General features: G+C 42.8%; 1 protein-coding gene across 9 annotated transcripts in view; it reads right to left on the bottom strand.

Moving 5' to 3' along the window:
• The window catches only part of Specc1 (sperm antigen with calponin homology and coiled-coil domains 1), a 315008-nt gene that overhangs the window by 20965 nt on the left and 271149 nt on the right, over positions 1 to 22894 (bottom strand). For 3 of the 9 annotated variants that reach the window (XM_063242462.1, XM_063242464.1, XM_063242463.1), the window contains exons 15-16: positions 17424 to 17483; positions 16299 to 16665 (exon numbers count right to left, since the gene is read on the bottom strand). In XM_063242462.1, the coding sequence (XP_063098532.1) occupies positions 16528 to 16665; positions 17424 to 17483 (198 nt within the window). In that variant the 3' untranslated portion in view covers positions 16299 to 16527. The other 6 variants (XM_005002069.4, XM_063242468.1, XM_063242469.1 and 3 more) reach the window with 6 other exon arrangements.

Below are 22894 nucleotides of genomic sequence, written 5' to 3' on the forward strand. Positions count from 1 at the left end.
TGCTGGGTATGAGCTACAGGTATGAGCTACCACACCTGGCTGGCCCTCACTGTTTTTAAGAGGTCTTTCATTTGATGATCACCAACCACAACTCTGTCTTCTAGATCTGATATTCAATCTTTGTATGTTGATTCCGCTGTATATTCTTCCAGTAGAATTTTTAATTTCCTGAATTTCTCTTTGAGTCTGTTTTATTGAATCCGGTTCTTTTCTACATTGGACATTCATAGTTTCCATGTTTTTTCTAAGCTCCTCTATTTTTCAATCTGTATTCACTCTAGATTCACTGATCATTTCCTTCATTATGGTTGTCATTTCTTTAATTATCTCTTTTAACTTTGTCAAGAGATTTATTCACCTGTTTTTTTACTTTGGCTGCTATCATTCCATAAAATTCAGCTTGGTGGTTTTTAATTTCTTTCTTCCTTAGTGTCTCCTTGACACTTGCTCTGTGTGAATGGGGTTTATGTGTCATACTTTGTTTCTGTTTGCACTGAAGCTTATAAATTGTTTATGGTAGTTAACTTTATTACTCATATTGAGAACTCTTTAGGAAATTACTTTTCAGAGATGTCTTCAAGGCTTAACTCACTTTTGGTTTTTGAGTCTGTCCCAGGTTCCTATCTCTTCAACTTTTTAGGGATGTAAGGTTGCTGCTTATGTGGCCTAGTGCCTAGTTTTTCTATTGGGTTATAGTACTGTTTATGGCTCCCCTGAGCAATCTACGTACTCACACACAAAGATCACGACTCTTGTCACTTTAAGAAAGTAGTTGAGTCAGTAATAACAACAGTATCAAGCGCAGCCTGAAAAATAATGAACTATGATAACTACTAATTTGTCAATTTTAACCATGGGAACAAGGTTCTGAAGGTCTCCGGCAGGGTTCTGAGAAAGGAGGCTGAGCTGTGTTGAATAAAATCGGTGTGAACATAAATCTCATGACCCTTGGTTAGTCTGCCATTAGAAAAAGGTTTTTACAGACTCCTGGCTAAAGATGCCTTTGAAACCTCCATGGGGAACTCTTCCAATCTTCACCAGGTAAGCATTGATCAGTTGTTTCTCAAGGAAGAAGTCACAGTAAATGCATTAAATAGTAAACCCCAAGGAGAAACTACACTCTCCAATCTGTGCTTCTTCTCCACCACCTGTGACTGATGGTGGGGTAGAGCTGTGGCTGAAGGGCAGGGTTTGGTGCTGGACTGCTTGGGTTTAAACCTTTCTTTGCCTTGTCCAAACTAAATTACTGAAGACAAATTATTAACCTTCCTTCAAATCCGGAACTTGCTCAGCCCTGTGGGGCTGGGTTTCCAATGACAGTAGAGCATCCAGGAAGCTTGGCTCGTCTAGCAGAAGCCGGATTCCTAATCCCACACACACATCCACAGCCTCGCCCCTTCTCCCTAGCTTTGGAGGAGAGAACTTTAGTCTGAGAGAGGCTTGGCTTATTCTTGAGCAGGGAGCCCACATTCACTGCCACCCCAGCTGTTTGCTCAGGGTCAAGGATAGTACCTGACCCATAACACCTAACCACTGGCTGGTTACTGATTTGTGGACAACTCTAGTATGAAAAATAGTGCTCACACAGGCAGGTTGGGAGGTCTAAGGACAGGTCAGTCTGACTCTTTAGCTTGTGTGATGGTTAATTTTATGTGTTAATGGCCTGGTAACTCCTCTCTCTGCCTAGTTGGGATAGGACACCCATCTCCTGCCATGATGCTCATGGTTCTTAGACATGCAGACTTTAATCTGTACCACTGACTCTCCTGTTATCTGGCCTTTGAACACCACCATCACCTTTTCTGGGTTTCTAGCTTAGAGATAACAAACTGTGGGAGTTCTAAGCCTCTGTTATCATGTGAGGCAGTTCTTTATATCATTCCATATCCAGCTATTGGTCTCCTATTGGTTTTTCTAGAGAACCCTAATATAGCTTGGTAATTGTCTTAGTTACTTCCTTTGGATGGGGCAAATACCCAATGCTGGCAATTTAAAGGAGAAGAGGTTTACTCTGACCCATGATTATCATCCGTGGCCAGCTGGCTCTAAAGCCAAAGCAGCCTGGTAAATCCCAGTGAAGGAAAGCAGCTCACATCGTGGCGGCCTGAATACAAAGAGACTCAGGAGCTCATGTCTAGACTCCTCCCAAAGCCTCAGCAGTCACAGGCGAGGACTTTTCAGGTCTACAGTGTGTGTGCTGGTGATTACTAAATCAGTCCACTGATTGGTTTAACACCGCCCTGATCCCGGTAGCTCGGATACAAGGGACAGGTCTGTCTTGTCCCTGCCTGCTTGCTTTTTCTGTCTTCTGCTTTCCATGAACCCGTTCTCCTCTGTGGTCCTCCTCCCTCAGGCCACCTTGCCTTGGAGCCAGCTGACTGTGGAATCTTTCCCTCTTTAACTCTGGGTGTCAGGCATTTTGTCTCAGCAGTGAGACAGAAAATAAGACAGGAGTTATATCCTCCCAGGTCATGGCCCCCACCGAGTGACCCACCTTTTCTAGCAGCAAGCCAGCACCCTCATAATTCGGTCCCTTTCCCAAAGCCCCGTATATGAGAGCGTGAGGACTCAAGAGGACACACGACACTTTACCGCCTCATGCTTGCTCTGGGGCACTTGGTCATTGACTGCAAAGCCTGTGGCAACAGACACATGCTTTTTTTTTTTTTAAGTTTATTTTCCCTGCTAAACATAGGTGGTTAAATCCATGCACGTTACAAACATGAGTTTGAACTGCTTCCCCAGGACTCATCTTCCCTGCTGCCAGAGAGCTACACATTCCCATTGCCTGGGTCTCTTTTTGGCCATTGGAAGGACCCCGTGATGCCCCCCAAGCCCGATACTGCTGCGATCCTGTCTTTCCTTCTCCAGACAGATGTCCTTCCCAGAATCAGACTTTTCAGCTGGTGGCCAAGCCTTGTGAGGTCACACGTGGCAGTAAAAGAAAGCTACAGCTAACTTTTCCCATGTCCCACTTTCTGATTTGCTTCCTTTTTCCGATAGGAGGGCAGTGATTCCTTTGACAAAGCAGGGATATAAATAGCAGCCCAGATGGACAGGCGGGAGGGGAGCAGAGCTCTTTGGACAACCCTGTTAGAAGTCACGGCCAAGTCTTTTTATGGCCTTTTCCATAATCTAGGAAAATTATCACTGAATTTTTGGTAGGACAAGTGAGTTAGACTGGATTCACTGAAGGAGCCTGGAATGGTCAGAAATTTTGCTCAAAAACATTTATGTCATTTCATCTATGACACCAGAAGTAATGCCAACAAAGAAAGGAACAATGATGAGGTTTTAGTTCCTGCCCAGGGGACTTTCCCATTCACCATCGAGCTGGAAAACGTTGGACACATTTGTTCACAAGACTGACCACATCCCTGAACTCAGGCTGAATATTAAAGCAATCGTTAGCTTCAAATTCAATGATGAATTCCAAGTTAGAGGGAAACGGGCAGCCGGAAATTTCTACAAATTAATGAAACATTATTTATATAGCAACTTATTGCTTAATAGATTGAGGCATTGTAAGCACAGAAATATGCAGCTTCACTCCAAGCTCACAGTGAAGTATAATCAAATAGCCTAAAAATCCAAGCCGTCTTCACTTAGAGAAGGGAGAGACAGTTCTGGGCCAATGGGCAGACGTTGGGCCGAGTCTCCATGGAGCGTACAGTTCCTGTGTTATAAGTTCATGTGTTATAAGTTTAATTCTCAAAGTCACAGCTCGGTGTGGTGTTGCATGCCTGTAATACCCGCCCTTGAGAGCCTGAGGCAGGAGGATTGCTGGTGAGTTTGAAGCCAGCCTGAGCTACATAAGTGAGTTCAAGGCCAGAGAGATCATGTCTCAAAACACAAAATAAAAAACAAACAAAAAACTTCCCATCAAACAGAACCAAAACTACAGCAAAACCCCAAGTCAAAGTCATACGGTAGTGGTATCTGGAGATGGGCTCTTTAGGAGGTAGATAAGGGCAGGGAAGGTGGGACTCGCATGATGGATGGCATTCATGGCTTTCTAAAGCAAGTCAGACACCTCCGCTACCACTCTCGCTCTGTCTCCCCAGATGATGCTCTGCCATGCTGTGATGCAGCACAAAGGTCCTCAGCAGACACGCGGACCCCACTCAGCCTCCCCTGCTCCCAGACCAGGGGTCACACAGACCTCTCCTTTTCGGGTAGTAGTCCTGGGATTAAACTCAGGGCCTTTGCACTGAGCCACATTCCCAGTTCTTGTTTACCTCTTGCTTTAGCCTCCCAGAGTGCTACAATTATACCCAGGTACGTCTATCTACCTTTACGATGTGTATACTGATAGCCTGGTCATGGATGTCTGCAGATCATGCTCCGATCATACAGGGGCCCAGAACCTCAGGGCAGGAACCACCCTGCCGAATCCCAAACAATGCTAACTACGGGAGAACTCACTGAAATGCAGACACACTGGCCATTCATAAAATGCCGTGTGTGGGTACGGCCTGAATAGTCCAAGATGGTGTAGGCCATCAGATGTCAAGTGAGTAAGACCTGGCATCTCCTGGACAGTGTTTCCTCAGAGTCTGAGAGGGCAGTGAGCTGCTGTCCTGGGTCAGTATGAGTTGAGCCCTTAGCAGAGACTGTGTTCTCAGGAGAAAAAGGCTGGGGCAGTGGAGTTTCCTTGGGAGAAGTGAAGATCCTTGTCCTGTCCAGTGGGCTGGTCTGGTGGTCTAAAACACTTAATGGTTGTTTGCAGGGGATGCTTGCAGGGTCACTTGTCACCTGCTGAACCAGCACAGTGTCTTGCAGTCAGAATACACTGGCTGCCAGCTAAAATTTATATTCACTCTGCTTCTTCAATCTTGACACAACTTCTCCATTTAACACTGATCCTGCATGGCATTTAGTCCCCTATGATGTGCATTTGTACAGCTCGGCAGCCTCCAGTGAGGGCCACGAAGGGAGACCTTCCACAGAGCCTGAGCTGTGGCGAGGCTGCTGTGGGTGGAGGGGAAGAGAGCAGCCTGGACCTCAGCCCCTCGTGGTGGATGAGATAAAAGGAGACACAGGTGTACATGATGCTGCTTGGAAACCAGACTCGGTAAACTTGGCACTTTGAAAAACAGTAATAACAAATGTCACTGGGAGAAAGAATCATTAGCAGACAAACAAAATATATTTATTAGAAATATTACATAGTCATATATCTTATACTTTCATGTTAATAGTTAAATATATCTATGTTTGCATGTCATTTCCTGACAGTGCTTGGTGCAATCTAGTGTGCTCTTTATAGAAACGAGGCCACAGATGTATCAACTGCATTCAACTAATGTAGTTAAAATTAGTGAGCTACTCAAGATGTTAAAGATTCAGCGAAACTCTTAACCTGGGTGAGAATACTGAAACTCCCAGGAACTTAGGCAAACAGATATTAAAAGTACTGTTTTATTTTGGTCTTTTTGAGACAAAGTTTCATTGTGCAGTCCAGGCTGGCCTCAAACTCGCAGTGATCCTCCTGCCTCAGCCTCCCGAGTGCTGGGGTTACAGGAATGTTGCCACCATGCTTGGCTAAAAGTACTTTCTAAAAGGCGGAGAGATTGTATATTTTACTGCATCTCAAAATGGCACTGGAACCACGGCATGGTAAGAACTAGCTGCAGGATGTAGCAGCAGCGGGGTTTGGCACAGCTGCCCCTGGGAGCTGGGAATGGGGAGGGCAGAGACTCAGAGGCTCAGCTGACATCAACGGGTAGCAGGAAACAGAACACTTTGAGACTTTTGGCAGATACTTTGGGACTTTTTTCTTTGAGATGGAGTCTGACTATGTACTCAATCTGTTGCCAAATTCCTGGGCTTAAGTGACCCCCCCCCGCTTCAGCCTCCTGAGGAGCTAGGACTACAGATGTGTGTTACCAGGCTCCACAGGACATGTTGTTCAGTCACAGCATTTAATTTGGAGATTCTTACAAAAACTACAAATCAACAACTGAAGAAGAACAATAACAACAACAACAACAACAAAAGGCCAACGTTGTTTTTGCAGTGAGAAAAGGCCAGGCAGAAAGAAGTTCCTCAGAGTACTGCTGCTCAGAATACCTCACCCATCAGCCACCAAGAGTAAATCCATGAAGCAACTCAACTGCAAAACACCAAGAATTCGCCTAAAATCCTAACTCCTCAGGATCTCCCATCTCACAGCTGTTTTTGTATAAATATTACATATTAAAAATGTATCTGCAGAACTATCAGATAATTTTAGTAAGTATCGGCAGAACAGAGAAGGGAAGACACATACACAACTATTATGGCCTTTGAAAACCCAGGACAGACACTGCGGATGAATGATACAATTAACTCAGTAGAAGTAGAGAAAATGTAAGAGAGCTCAGTACTTTGTTTTTTCAGTTTACTGATTTTCCACATTTGGTTTTGTGCTCTGAGCTCTCCCCAGATCCCACACTTCCAAGGCCAGCTGGTTGGCACCTCACCTCGGGCGCAGGTGGTGCAGGAGGGCCTGGCTCCTCACCCCATCCCAACACCCTCACACCCAAACTCCCACAGCGCCTGTTTCTGTGACAGGACACAACATTCCTCTTCTACATCTCCTGGCAGAGAATGGCAGCCAAGGAGCCTCCTTGAGTGATAAGAACAAACTGAGCATGGCCTTTTGTTGATAGGACATTTCTTTCCTTCCTTTCAACCTAAATGAACAGGGTACAGATAAAGCGGACTGGGTCTGGCCGGCCTTTAACACTGTGGGTTTGTACTGGAGAGGGTACCTGAGGGGAAGCTATGTCCAGCACAGAGGCCTCTATTTCCATGGTTCCATCTAGACCCTCTGCATGTTACCACTGAAAACAAGCATCGGCCAAGCGAAATACCCTTCAGGGAAACCCTCAGTCTCTACTGCCTTGCTCACACAAAACCCAGGGAGATGGTGGTAAACCTATGTCCTATGGCACATATCTTATTGTTTTTCTTTTAAAACAAAAGATGTTAATGTATGAGTTACTTTTTCTAAGCTAAAACTAGTATTCCTGTTTAATTGCAGTTGGCAGTTTGCGTTGCAGTTTGAGCACTCGTCTCTAAAAGGTTCACCATCGCTGGCCTAGGATAATTCCAGTTTAAACACAATCACTGGCTGATTAACCCAGTGACTTGGAACAGTACTTCTTCCTACCTGGGCAAAGCTGAAGCTTGGAGACGGTGAAGATACAGCATCAGTTATGTCAACAAAAGACAGGTACAGGAAGCAACAGGTAGCACAGGTATCATGTGGATACATTCATCAGGAAGGAACAAGTTACCTTTGTTCCAACTGAGCCTCAGTTTCTACCTGAAAGCCCAGGGGCCAGTTATGTAACTAACTCTGGTCCCGAGAGCTGCTCAGGAGCTCCTGCTGCTCCAGTGCCACTGAACCGCCCATGAAAGGTGCGGTCCCCTCTGTGCGGCTGTAGAGTCGCAGGGCTCTGCCCATGCACAGACTGTGTAGAGTACATCGGGCTTCTTGTTTCCGATACTGACTCACTGAACTGGGCAGGTTGGGCGTGTGGGTTCCAGAAGCTCCCCAGGGGATCAGACACTGAGCCATAGCTGCCAACCACAGACACGGCTGGGAGGCGGAGGCTCTCGTCCTGCACCAGTTGAGGCAGCTTGAGAGTTGGCTGGCCTGACCAGCAGGGCCCCACTGCTACCTCTGCCAAGAGCCAGCCTGGAGAAGAGAACAGAGCCCATGTGGTTCCCAGGGCAGGGTTCAACCTATGGCCCTTGGAACCTGGCTCTGAACGTGTGGCTCAGATCAGCAATAAGAAATTCACTTTAAATAAATTTTGGCAGCAACTATAAACCTACGGGACTTGCACACTGACCCTTTGTCAGACAGGCACAAACACAGTGCTACTCAGCACGTGAAAAAGCAGGTGGTGGCATTTACAGCTGCCTGTGACTAGCATCTTCACCTGCTATAAACGCACACTTCTTTGTCCAAGAATACCAGAGATCTACTGTACAGACACCGGGGCCCAGCACTTTGAGGAGGGTCCTGCTGCTACTCAGGAAACTGGTGGAATTTTAGGAAAGTTGTGTTGTTATAAATGGAGCCATCCTTGCCTACACTAAAGGCTTTTTTTGGCCATGCAAATGTGAAAGACCAAATGAAGTACCAAAACTTAAATTTGTATACAGCTGAAGTACTGTTTAGATGTGCTGTCTGCCTGGAATACCAAGAGATACACATTCTTAACCTTCCCCAGGCTTCCACCAGAGGCAACTGTGCAAATCAGTGAAGATCACAACAGACACCGGCCGTTTCACACACATACAAGTGGCCTTCGGTCAAGGTCTGCGTGTTGAACAAATGTGTGTGGGTGTGAACGGGAAGCTGAGTAAGTGCGAGGAGGAAAGTCACTGCGGACAGTTGCCGTGGTGGCACTTCTGACCATGAGCCACTCGGCACACACTTCCTCGGCTGGGGTGGCCCACAGGGAGCCTCCAGCAAGGAGCTGGGGCTTCTGTGCACATCCAAAGAACCAACTAAGAGACTGTGGGATCTAGAAATGTAATCAAGTTCTAATGAATGTTAAAATTGTTACTTAGAACTTGATGGTAGTTCCCCCAAATGGCAAGGCCAAGGTGTTTCCAGGCTGCTCTGAGTAAAGGATTTGTTGTATTTTGTGGGGTATGGGGTTTTTGGGGAGTAGGGTGGGAAGACAAGGGCAAAGTTTTGATAAAGGAGAAAGCTACATTTTTTTTTAGTGAAAAAACAAACAAAAAAGCCTAGTTCAGAGGTGCTGTTTGTCATGAATCTGTGCAGACTATGCATCAAGTCACCAAACAGGATTGACGATGTTGTCCTGGGTTCTCACAGAAATGAACCTGGAAATGGGATCTTGATCTAGAAGGAGGGTGGCATCTTCTATGGAACCTTCCAGAAGAGCAAAGATCCCCTAATTTATACTCCAATTGCATTTGCTTTTGAGATAGGGACACGGTGGAACTCGGCTGTTTCTTGAGTGTTGATCCACTTGGCTTTGGCCTTCCTTGGAAATCCAGACGGCTGGGCAGTGGGCAGAGCTGGGCCACTGGACAGTGACCAGGCGCTTCCAGGACAGACTGCAGGCAGCAGTGGCTGATGAGATGGTTTACGTCTCAAAGTACTTGTAGATCTGGGCCACATACTGCATCACACTCTGCCAGTCAGGCCGGTCTGTGTACAGCATCTCACTGAGCTCCTGCAGGGAAAGGGACAGGTCACAAAGGAGACATCATCGGGCTTCTCTGGAGACGCTCCACCTACACAGACAGGAGGTGGAGGCAAACACAGCTGGTACTGAATGTGCCATATTACAGAGAATACTTGCCAGCCTATTTGTTTGGGAAGCATTGTCCCTTTTGAAAGACACAGACATGATTGACCTCATGTTGCTTTCATCTTTATGACAGCATTAAAAAAGTTTTTAAAAAAAGTTGTACACACACACACACACAAAATAAATAAAAAAGTTTTACACAGAGAGTCACCCATAATTTCACTAGCAGAAAACTTGCTTCTATTTTTCTAAATTAAATGTGAGTAAATCAGCGTTGGATTTCTCAGATTTTCATCCCAGGGGGCACAAGTTCGTGAACTCTCTGCTTCCTTACTGGACGATTTCAAGGCATGGCTTCCATGCCACCGCACTGCTTCAGTGGCCACCACGTTAGTGGTCGCATGCTGTCTGAGGGAGCCGCTGTCTGGCACTGATGTGACGTGCAGTTTGTAGTTTGTTCTCTTCTTCACCATTACAGACTTTTCACTAAGCATCTCCTGGAGCCTTGCTTCTGGTGACTTAGTCCCTTAAGAGAAATCCCTAGGAATGAGGCCACTGTACCTTAACTAGCCTTAACTATCGCCATTTAATGTGTGATTTTCCTTTTGCTCATTTAATAGTTCTCTTTGCTGTTTATTTTTGCTTTTTCATTTTTTCTTTTTCTTTGCTAATTCTACAATCAAGCCTGCACCAAACAAACATCAGATAAGATGCCAAAAACTGACAGGAAATAAGGCTGGGCTCCTTGAAAAGACCTCAGCCAAGCTTTTTGGAAATCTGTGCCACTGAACATCATGTTTAATAATTAACTTTGGGATTGAATTTGGATTCTTTTGTGGTCGCAAGAGAACAGTAGCAAAGAACCCTGGCGGAAACCCAGAAGTCAAGAAGCAGCGGAATAATAATGCTGAACTGAGCACATCTGTTCCTGGGCGGTGACACAGGTAGCTGAGCTGTTAGCAAGTCATTTATCTCCTGGTTTAACAGTATCTGACGGCATATTCTACCGTTCTGCTCTGCGGTCATGCTAAAAAATCACCGGCTTATTGTTATTCATGGGGAGCGGGTAGAAAAGGAGCAAACAGAACACCATATACAGATATGCCTCAGAACAGCTGTGAAGGAAAAACCTCAAACTGTTATCAATCACTAGTCCCAGAGGGCTCTTTCCTCTACAGCACTGTAGGGGAGCCCTGTGCAGACCGATACACAGCAAGCTAGAATTAGTACAAGGCAGCTGCTAATGACATCAGGGAAAAAGAAGTGATAAGACTGAGTCTGCTTATTCAGAGGCAGCTAAACTCTGGGTAAGGAAGGGGAAATCTGTGTGTTCAAGAGAGATGGCAAACTTTCTATTGAGGAAGGGTGTATGTGTCTTCAATTGCTGAATTTGGAAGTCCAATCAATATTCATAGTTTCACTCAAGACTTTGCAACAAAAGGAAAAAATATTTTGGTACATATTAACCTTTGAAAATTTTTGAAGAAATAATCTTTCACATTTCTGAGAAAAGTACATTACATTAGTAAAATCTTATAATGCATGCCATTTGATGCCTGACTAGTTAGAAATCTCCATATGACTTCATAGGTGAATTCTACCAAATACTTAAGGAAAAATATAATACCAATTCTATGCAATTTCTTCCAAAAAATAGAAGAGGAGAAAATACTTCACAACTCATTTTAGGAGGGCACGATCACTCAAACAGCAGAACAAGACATACAAGAAAATTACAGATAGGTTTCAGAGACACAAAAAAATTAACAAACAGTACAAACATTAACAAGTTGATTCCATTGATATATAAATGTATAATACACATCATGATCAAGGGAGGCTCATACCAGGAACGGGAAGCTAGTTCAATATTTGCAAACCAATCTAATCCATCATACTGACTAAATAGCAAAACAATATGATCACATCAACAGATGAAAAAATATTACACAAAATACAAAAACCATTCATAATAAAAACTTCTTTTATCTAATAAGAGACATACAAAAGGTTAATAGCTGACATCATATTTAATTGTAAAAGAGACTGTTTCCCTAAGATCAGGAATAAAGCAAAGATATCTATCATTTGCCCTATTCAACATATTACTGAAAGTTCTAGCTAATGCAATAAGGCATAAAAAAGAAATAAAAAGATATACACATTGGAAAGGAAGAACTAAAAACTGCCTTCATTTGTAGAAGACAGGTAGAAAATCTCTGGGTCTATCTGCAAGCTTACTAAGACCTCAGGACACAATGTCAAACCCACTATACAAAACTCAATCATTTTCCTTACACCAGAAAAAGGAAAAAAAAAAAAAAAAACAAAACCAATCACTCATATTAAGAAAAACAATACCATTTGCAATAGCACCAAAAAAAGTTCAAAGGTCTAAATCTAACAAAGTATGTAAAATTTGTAAGCAGAAAACTACAAAATATTGATGAAAGAAAGTAAATGGAGATACATTTTGCATTTATGGGTTAGAAAATTTTTCCCGTTTATTGTTTAATCTCCAGATACTGTGCATTCCAACCAAAATCCCAGCAAGTCTTTATTTTTGGTAAATACCGACATATCCTAAAATGCATAAAGACAAAGGCACTAGCTAAAACAGTTCTAAAAGGACAAAGAGGACTAGATTTCAAGACTCCTTTTATAAGCTGTAGTAATCAAGGTAGTGTGGCTCTGGTGAGAGACAGGATTAAATCAGGGGATAACACAGTCCCTGAAAAGAGCCATGCGATACAAACAACTGCTGTTTATAAAGGTACAAAGGCAATTCAATAAAGAAAAAAAGACAATCTTTTTAATAACTACATGCTCACATATAACAGCAAACGAACAATAAACCTAGATACTTTTATCTGAGCAGTGAAGGAGACATTTATTTTGGCCAAGAACAGAAGTGGGAGACAACCACACAAATCACTATCTCCACTGATGGGGTTTGGGAGGTTACAGACACAGGAAAAAGGTAATGAGGGGGAGAGACAGTCATGGCTTTCATGGGAATAGGTAGAGTTTTCATGGACTTTGGGTGTAACCTCTTTTGCTGCTGTTATTATTCCTTTCAGTTGCCATCAAAGCAACACTCAATTCTCATGGCACCGCGGAGGGGTTGCGTGTCATTTAGCATGCAGATGGGATTCTAACAAAGAGATCTTGTCTGGCAGTCTCTCTGGTTGGGAGTGACTCTTAAACTTCCCAACATTTGTTTAGCTCACCTGAACAAGCATCTCTATCTTTGAAGCATCTTGTTCCAGCCCAGAGGCCAGCCTAAGAGAAGTTCTAGGAAGGTCATCCCAGGCCCACTGGCTCCCAGGTGCTTGACGAAAGCCCTGGATTCACAGCAAAGATAGCTTTCAATTTCTCAGAAGCAAGACTGAAGCCTGGAGTGTGGGTCTCAAAGTGGAGGTGTCTGTTAACCTCCCAGAAGCGACGCCCCCAGGCAGACACCAGAGATGACAGTCATTCTTTCCCTGATCAGTAGCTTTCTTACTCCCAAGAAGTAGCTCTGTGAGGAATGAGACTGATCAGACCACGATCCGGCGGAGTTGCCAAATCTGTTACCAATTTCTGAGGCTGAGCTGGGTCCTTTTTCCGTTTGGTACTGTGGAACCAACAGCAAGCCTGAGCACTGACTGATAGGGAAGGAGGCTTTTATTCTTTGTCAAGAATAGCAAAACTGGGAGAAAAACGTGCAAATCTACTTCTCCCTAAACACATACTCACAACCGATACAAAAATTAATTTAAAATAGACTGTGGATCTACATATAAAACACAAAACTATGGAAGTTCTAGAAAAAAATATAGGAGAAAATCTATATGCCCTTGGGCTGGGCAATGATGGATTGATTGATTGATTTATGGAACTGGGACCAAACTCACGACCTTGCGTGTAACAGGCAGGTGCTTATGCTACTGAGCTAAACCCCTGGCATTTATTTTAATTTTTATTAGTACATTTTCATAGCATATGATGATGACATTCTATGGGGTGTTGGTACATGTACACAACACATCTTAATTCTTGGGCAATGAGTATTTAAATACAATACATGTTTTTTAAAAACATGCTAAAAAATAGCTGGGTGTAGTGGTACACGCCTATAATTACAATAATTGGGAGGCTGAGGCAGGAAAATCACTGGGCTACATAGTGAATTCAAAGTCAGTCTGAACTACACAGCCAGACCCTGTCTTAAAAAAACAAAAAAGAAAAAGGATTTTATTGAAACTTAAAACTGCTCTGAGGATGGACGGTGGTGGTACGTGCCTGTAATCCCAGCATTAGGGAGGCTGAAGCAGGAGGATCACAATGAGTTCAAGGCCAGCCTGGGCTAGCAAGTGAGATCAAGGCCAGCCAGAACTGCATAGTGAAACCCTGTCTCAAAAAGACAAAAAACAAAAACCAAAACAAACCAAAAACCAAAATCCCCTCAAAACAACTGCTTTGAGAAAGAGACTATTAAGAGAATGAGAAAAGGCCAGGCACAGTGATGCATGCCTGTAATCACAAGCTGATGCAGGAGGATTGCCATGAGTTTGAGGCCAGCTTGGGCTACATATTGAGACCTACTCTTTGGGGGAAAAAAAAGTAAAAGAAAAAGAATGAGAAAAGCTACAGACTATGAAAAAATATCTGAAAATCATATATCTGATAAAGAATTTCTATACAAAAAAATCTTAAGTAATAGGAAAGTATAATTTAGGAATAATATATATCTGGCAAATAATCATATGAAAGAAAAGCTCAACATAATTTCCAACCAAGGAAAAGGCTAATTCAAACAATGAGATACTATTTTATGTATGCATGTATATGTATATGTGTATGTATATGTATGTGTATGTGTATATGTGTATCTATCTGTACATATATGCTAAAATTTTAAAAATAACAATGCCAAATACTGGTAGCAGAGTGTGCTGAAGACAAAATAAATACAATGGAAAAGAAAAAAAGCTCTAGCCAGAAAGCAAATGAACTTGATTTGGAAAATACTGGCTGAGAACTTCCTCAGTACCTCGGTGCTGATGAACTTGATAAGGTGTTAGTATTTTCATGTTCATGGCAGCACTATTCAAAATAGCTAAGACATGGCAACAACTCCAGCGTCCATCACAGCTGACTGGCTGAACAAAGTAGTCCACACATACAGTGGGACACTATTCAGCCTTGAAAAGGAAGGAATACATGTTAAATGTGAGTGAATCGTGATCAAGACAGTACACTCCGTGACATAAGGCAGTCAGAGGACAAACACTCTGTCAAACATCACTCACATGACACACCTGAAACAGGTCAGTGCTTAGAGACGGAGAATAGACCAGTGGCTGCCAGGGGTGGGGAATGAGGAGTTTGTGTTTAATGGGCACAGAGTTTAATTTTGTAGGATGAAGACTTCTGGAGATGGTATTGGATGCCAAGGATGTGACTATACTTTGAAAGTTAAGATGGTAAATCTTATATGTATTTTACCATAACAAAAACAATGCCACAGGAGGACTGTGGTGAGTTCACAATGTAGCCTGGGCTACATTGTGAGACCATGCTTCAGAAAACCAAAAACCAAAAACCAAAACAAAAAATCACCTAAATCAACCAAAAACTATTTGTGTTATTAATTTACAAATAAATAAATGGTTACTGGGGCTAGGGATTTAGCTCAGTGGCATAATCCCTTGCCTGGCAGGCACCAGTTGTGAGCTCAATCCCTGGTACCAATAAGAAATAAACGGTTATTAAGTATTAAAAGAAGACAGCGGAGGGGAAAAGTAAGGCTGCTTGCACTTGGGAGCTCAGTCTTGTGGAAGTGAGGGGTAATGATCTGCCGCACAATCAGAAGAATTACAATAGAGCATGTGGGTACGTGCCATGAATAAACTGTGCTTTAGGAGCCCAAGGTGGACCCGGTTGTCATGGAGGCAGGGTTGTCATGTGGGCACGGGCTGCAGAGCTGGCCCGCTGGCTCCGACTCCTGCCTCTGCTACTCATTAGCCATGTGACCTTCTAGGAAGTGCAGATGCCTCTGTGGCCCTGCAGTGCTTGTCCTGCACAGGAGTCCTGAGGGGCTCCCTGGGTCAACACATAGAAAATACCCACAATGCTGCCTGACGCATCTTAAATAGGAGAAAAATGGCTTTTTTTTTTGGATGTGTGTCATTAGGCCAAAAGTCACTACTGAGATACATGTGATGAAGAGGAAGAAGTACGGGGACAGAACACCAACGGATTGAATATTGTGGTATGCAGACAAGAGACACTTTGGGTCCTTGGTTACTGCACCGAGTGGTGAACCAATCTGGATGTATTACACACACACACACACACACACACACACACACCACGTGCAGTGGCACATGCCTGTAGTTCCAGCTATTTCGGAAGCTGAGGCAGGTGCACTGCAAGTCTGAGCAGGGGCCACTTCTGCAAGTTTGAGCAGGGGCCACTTAACTAAGATCATGTCTCAAAATAAAATGTAAAGACGGCTGGAGACGTGGTTCAGTGGCAGAGTACCATTGGGTTCGATCAGTTTGGCAACCTTCTCATTGTGATTTCAATTGTAGGTTTTAATGTCTAGAACCTTTATTTGATTCTTTTACCAAATTTCTCTTTTTGTGTGGTACTATGTTTCCTTATGGCTTCTATTCTTCAACTTTCTAATATATTTAAGCATGGTTGATATGAAGTCTTTCTCTTTATCCAGCTTCCAATTCTGGTAGATAATCCTCAGGCTTGTAGGATAATTGTCTCAAGTGTTTGAATTCTGGCTTGTGAACATATTTCTAGTGGCCCTTCTACCCCGGGAGCTTCCTGCATCAGTGAGTTTAAGTTATGAGCTCCAAGCCGTACAGATTCAAATTTAGACTTCAAGTCTCACCTGGCCCTTTTCTTTTCTTACAGAGGATTTTTACTCCCCCCCCCACCCCGAAAGTCCAAGGTGGAGACACTCTTATTACCTTGCTGGATGTAGGTGTAATTTTAAAATATTCCATTTTCACCAAGAAGAGCCTCATGTTGTGAGCCTCAGTTTTAGGGAGGGGTCTCAATATGATTGCTCTACTTACATAAGGGTAGGTACTTGTCTCTTGTTCCTGTGTAGGGATTACAGGAATTGTATGCCCAGTGATGGCAAACCTTTTAGAGACAAGGGCTAAACTGCAACCTAAAACTCACATATTTATCTCCCCGTGCCAGCATTACAATTAAACCTGAATATTGAGGCTTCAGTTTAGAAAAATAACTCCATATTGACAACTTTTGTATTACAAGAAAAACGTAGTAGCTGGATGTGGTGGCACACACCTGTAATCCCAGCACTTGGGAGGCTGAGGCAGAAGGATCGATGCGAGTCTGATGCCAGCTTGGCCTACAGAGTGAGTTCAAGGGTGAGACCTTGTCTCAAAACATCTCCAAAAAACCAAAACCTAGAAACCTCCACAATTATATGCAGGCCACACTTTTGTCACCACTGCTGCAGGCTATCAGGGATATTAGGTTTCTATTTTCTATGAGCCTTATTCCACCATCCCCATTTTCACCCCTGGGGTGCCATGGTCTCTTATGGCTCTGGGTTGACTTCTTACTAAATGTCTGCCTTCTATTATTTCTTAGTGCAGCTAAGCATTGACTTCGTTCATCCCCTGACCCCTTCCTTTTCTGGCGGAAATGGGGCTTGAATCCCAGACCTCTGCACTGAGCTACATGCCCAACTCTTTTTTTTTTTTTTTTTTTTTTTTACACGCCCAACTCTTTAAAAGCTTTTTTTTTTTTTTAATTTTGAGATAGGGTCTCCCTAAGTTGCTACGTTGGTCAGGCTGGGCTTGAATTTGCAGTCTTCCTGCTTCAGCCTCCTAGAGTACTAAGGTTATAGGTACCCTCAAGGCTTTAATGGTTATTCAGCTTACAGTATTTCCTGAACTGAAATTAATCCATAAAGAAATCTAATTGAAAAACTCTATTCGTGTACATGATCATATAACTAGGTAACTCTATGACAGGGATCATAAGTAGCAGGTCTTCTGGACATGGATTTCAGTGTTTTATAAGAAAATGTTTAGTAGGTGGCATATACTTTTTCATATAAGTAGAACAAAATAACGAGAAGATATAAAACAGAAAACTTACCAGGCTGGGTTTGATCCCTATGCTTTCCGCTGCTTCAAATGCCAACAACAGATTCCGTTTCTAGGTTAAGGAGACAGAGAGACTGGAATTATTAACTTTAAAACGATTAACTTTTACTAGAAAAAGAGAACCAACTGATGTTTCCTTATGGAGTTTCCACTACAGTAAGTCTTCGACCTATGGACATTCGAGTCCTGGGCCTCCAAGGTGTACCGTGTGGGGCCTTGCTGCCTACAAATGAATCCAAGCTGTGAATGTTCTCCTGGAATGGAACTCATCCGTAAGTCTCTGACCTACTGCGTTATATAACAAGGAGTAAGTCAACAATGGGAACAATGGTCTCAGTATAAGGAGAAAAAGATTAAAGGGCTACAATTGTCACTAAAAACAACATTGGTGACTGTCATCTATCAGAGATAATTTTTAATTTTTGTTTTTTTGAGACAGAGTCCTGCTATGTAGCTCGGGCTGGTCTAGGAACGCATAGGAATCCTCTTGCCTCAGGCTCCTGAGTGCTGGGATTATAGGCAAGAGCCACTATGTTCGACTTCAAAGACAAATTTTTGTTTTTCTGGTTATTTTTGGCTTCGTCAAGATTTATGACATCTACATTCTGTTATGTAAGAAGTGATTGAATCATGGTGCTGTATCAAAGAAAGTTATCAAAGCTATATACATTCATACACACACACACACATATACACACGTGCACACTGAAGTGTAACCAAATGAAAAATGGTTCCTGCTCTTAATCCGGGTCCTTGTGAGAATCAGTTTTTAATTTCTCTTTGCTTCTTTTGGTGATTACACCTCAGTATCTCTGTAGCATGCTTACATCACTAATTTTTTTTTTTTTTTTTTGAGACGGGCAATCCCTATGCAGTTTGGGCTGGCCTTAAATTCACCACGTAGCCCAGGCAGGTCTTGAACTTGTAGAGCTCCTCCTGCTGGGGCCTCCAGAATGATGGGATTACAAGCATGCACCACCATGCCCGGCACACCACTTCTTGAGTTCTAAAATGGAGGCTTTATGTACTGACTTCCTCCCAAAACCACAGGGGGACTGAGATACTAGGAGCCTCTGTCCTCCCTTTAAAATCATGGATCTAATTATAGTTCCTGCACTGCTATTGTATGTGTGACCTTCTTTACAGTTCCTGAACTTCCGGTGCCATTGATCATGGACAGAGCTTCCTTGATCCACTTTGTGAAATATTAGCACTATCTCTTCTCCTTTTTCCTCTACAGTGACCAGTTCTGCACTTAAGTTGTTAAAACTTAGAACACCTGCTTCCTTTCCTAAGGCGACATTTTAGTTGTCAGTGTTCTCATCCTAGGGTGATCTAGAAGACAGAAACAATAAACATTTACCCAGCAGTGAGCTACAATTCCATCTCCTCTGAAGTCCCAAAGCCGCAATTCCGGCCACTCAAAGGCTTTCCTTTGGGTTACTCTCCCCGTTGCCAAAATCACAACACATTTTAGTACGTTCCAGAATGGGACGGCCTTTCTTCAAAAGTCTGTCTGTTCCCTACAGCTTCTGCTTATTTTGGCTTTTTCTTGTGGAGAACAACTTTATGTCTATCATCAGACCTCTCACTCAGTGCCAGTGGCTCACCCATCAGGATATTCTCCTTGTAGCCCACAGACTTTTTGTTCTAATGAGAGGAGTCTGCTTCATACTTGGACAGAGACTTCCCTGTGAAGCTTCTTATTTTATTATTATTATTATTATTTTTTCTTTTTCCTACCCTCAGGCTCTTGTTAAAAATTTTATGAGTACCTGTTTGCAGTACACAATGATCACATCCTCACTGTGCGGAGTTGGTGCATGCATGAAACACAGCTCAATTCTTCCCCTTCCCACTCGCCCCGCTCTTTCTGCCAGCATCAGAGCTGTTTATTTAGAAGTCCTTATAAAGTCAGTTATCATACACACAGATTAACCACCAGACCAACAGGCCAAAAACCAGACAAAACCCAGAAGACAGTGACCCTAAAGCAAGGTACACTTTAGATACATTGTCCATGCTGAATTCCAGTAATTCTCCCCCTCTCTCTTTTCCTATTACCTGTGCTTTATTTTGTACTTCATTTATATATTTTTTCATATGACAGAAACTACATGATGTTTATGTTTGTGTGTCTGATTTTTCAGCTTATATTATGGTCTGGAGGGGGACCCATTTTCCTACAAATGACCCAGATTTTTTTTTTTCTCATTTTGTTTACTTTTTAAAATTAGCACATATTTGTTATCCGTAAGGATCCCATTCCTCATAGGAAATTTGTAACTGTATATAATACATCTTCATTCTTTTTTCTATTTTTTCCTTTTACTCTTTTCTCCCCTTTTCCTTTCCTTTCCTTCCCCCTCCCACGCCTAAAGGGCTTTTAAAGGCATCTTTGTAGAACTTCCTTTAAGATGTCCAAAAATGTGGAGGGGAAAAGCTAGTCACAAAGCAGTGTTAACAATATGACCTGTCGGTTTAAAAATGTACACATACGGAAGAGGGGTGCAGCTCAGCAGAACTTGTGCTTAGTAGGCCTGAGGCCCTGGGTTAAGTTCCCAACAATCCCCCCAAAATGTACATGCATAAATCCAAATGACTCAAATTTACCCTTCTTTATGAGAGTGCAGTACTGCACTGAGTATAAGTGCATTTTACTTATTCATCTGTTGATGGACATACAGGCTGTCCCCAGCAGTCAGCTATTATGAACTGCACTGCTATAAACATGGGTGTGCGTGCATCACCCGATATGGTATGTCTAACACTTTCAGGAAGACAGCTAGAAGGGATATACCTGGGTCAAATGAAATTGCTACTTTTAGTTTTTTGAGAAATCTCATGCTGATTCCTATAGCAGAGGTACCAGTTTACATGCCCACCAACAATGGAATATGGCTCTTTTTTCCTCACAGTCTCTCTGGTATTTGTTATTAATTTTTTAAGACAGCCATTTTTTTTGGAGTGAGGTGGAATCTCAGTGTTGTTTCACTTTGCATTTCTCAGATGGCCATCAATGTTGAATACTTTTATCTTGTATTTATTGGCCATTTGTTCTTCTTTGTATAAGAATTGTCTGTTTGTTTCAGATGCCTCCTCCCCTTTTCTTGTCTTTTTCTGGTTAAGACAGGATCTTGCTATGTAGTTCAGGCTGAACTCATTTTGCAGCTCAAGCTGGACTTGAACTCCCAGCAGTCCTCCTGCCTCAGCCTCCTGCGAGCTGGGATTACAGGCATGGATGCTCATGTTGTGACTGAGTCTTTAATTTGGGTGGGGGCGTTAATTTTTTGAATTCGTTATACACCCTAGATATTAGTTCTCTATCTGAGGAGCAGCAGGGAAATTTTTTCCCGTTCTGTAGGTTGTCTCTTAACGCTGCTGATGGCTTCTTTTGTTGTGTAGAAGCTTTTTAATTTAATGTGATCCTGTTACTTCCTGTGTAACTGGAGTTCTGTCCAGACAGTCTGCCTACACCTAGGTCTTTGATGTTTTACCTATTCTGTCTTTCAGTAGATTAAGTATTTCTGTTCTAATGTGTAGATCTCTGACTGATTTTGGCTTTGGTTCAGTGCATGGTGAGAGACGTGGGTCTAGATTCAATCTTCAGCACGTAGGTCTCCAATTTTCCCAGCACCATCTGTTTCTACCCTCAAGTTCATATCATCATTCAACAAAATCCTTTATGCCCAGAGCCCTCCACACCTTATATCAACTTTTAAAATTATACTCCTCTCTCAACTGAGTACAGTCTTAGGTTTCCCCCTTGAGAAAGGATGCATTTAAGGAAACACTTTCTGCATTAATTTCTACGTATTTCTGTTTTCTCATTCTACTTGTCTAACAGTGTGGCTGGACAGAGAATTCTATAATGAAAATTTTCCTTACAAGTTAATAGCACTACTGCACAGTCATTCAGCCCTGGTTTGTAGCTTCTTTTCAAATTCTTTCTGGCTATTCTCTGACATTTCTTTGGACAGATGGATTTAAGAATCATTTGGCCAAGCCCCCCACCTCCATAATTCATTTCAAAACCATCAGGACTTATTAAAATTTAAATTGGATATTAAGTGTAATTGGGAGACAAAAATGTTCTTCCATGTATTCATGTTTTATGTCCTTCAATAAAAATTTGTATTTTATACATAACATGGGCCTAGTGGTGCACACCTACAATCCTGTGATAGTTGTGATATAATAACAGACCACCACGGGGGAAAAAAGACAAAAGAAATCCTAGACCCTTAAACTGTTACTCATTAAAAGCATAATTTATTTTTTTCTGAGACAATCAGGGACTTGAAAGCAGTTTTTGCTAAAACCCATGACTTGACATGAGTCTAAGAATGCTTGTTAAGTAACTAAAAGTAGAACAATGTCAAATTCTTTGCATGTAAGTTGTTAGTCATTTAGAGAATGTCTGACAAAAGCTGGCAGGACAAAATTTACCTTGTCTATCTCATTTCCCGTAAAGGTGGAAGACACCAAGATAAGCACAACTGAAGTAATTTCTAGGATTCAGAGGGACATCTGATCACCAGCCTTTCTTTACGGGTCCAGCTCCAGGCCTGGTCCCTAAAGCCATGCCTGGAAGTCTCCAGCCATTGCCTTGAATTGGTATTCACCTAAGTCCCAGGAGAAAAGGCTCACGAGACTGAAACCACCACAGAGTCAATCATTTTATGAGAAGGGAACTGCTCCTTAAGCCATCAGGATTTCTCCAGAGCTACAAACCAGGACGGAGAGAACAGTGGCTGGGGCGCTGGTCTACTCCAGCCAATCCTAAAGGCGGCCCCAGCTCCTGTGGGCGCAGGTCTGGTCCTCTTCATCAAAGTCGCCCTCTCCAGCTACTATTCAAGTGGGGGTCTTTTCCCGCTTTGCCTCTTACTTCCCAAGAAAGCTTTTCCCTGCAAAGCTGTGGTTTAGTTTTTAATTCCCATTATCACTAGAACAAGGACCCAAGGTAACTAGGCACAGACAGTCCTAGCTACACCCTAGCTCAGGGTGTAACTGTGAGGTTAAAACAGATCTTTAAAAATAAGACTTTTTTAAAAAAGGGATAGACCACTTCTCTGGGTTCTTAATGCTGAGAATGTATGTAAACCCCCAGCTCTCCTGCCAAGGAACCGTCACACTTCCAGGCCCCCTGGGCCAAGCTTTGCTAAATCTACAAGTGGTTATTTCCTGGCTTTCTCTAACCTGTCTATAAACTGGAGTGCTTCTGTACAGTGGAAGCAAGGGAGCTATCTGCCCAGCAAATTTGGCCAAATTGTGAATACTTTTGGGGCTGGCGGTGGAATGAAGCCAGGAAGCTGGGACTCAGTCTCAGGCCTGACAGGACCCACAAGTACCACAGAGGCTGAACTCCAAGGACTCCTGGAACCCAAGAAATTCAAAGGCAGCCTGGCAATGTGACAACACTCATCTTTCTTTCTCTCTCTCTTTTTTTGAGACAGGGTCTTG

The sequence above is a fragment of the Cavia porcellus genome, unplaced genomic scaffold (genome assembly GCF_034190915.1).
Source record: "Cavia porcellus strain 051 isolate PalLab524CR breed Dunkin Hartley unplaced genomic scaffold, mCavPor4.1 scaffold_32, whole genome shotgun sequence".
NCBI classification, from domain to species: domain Eukaryota; kingdom Metazoa; phylum Chordata; class Mammalia; order Rodentia; family Caviidae; genus Cavia; species Cavia porcellus.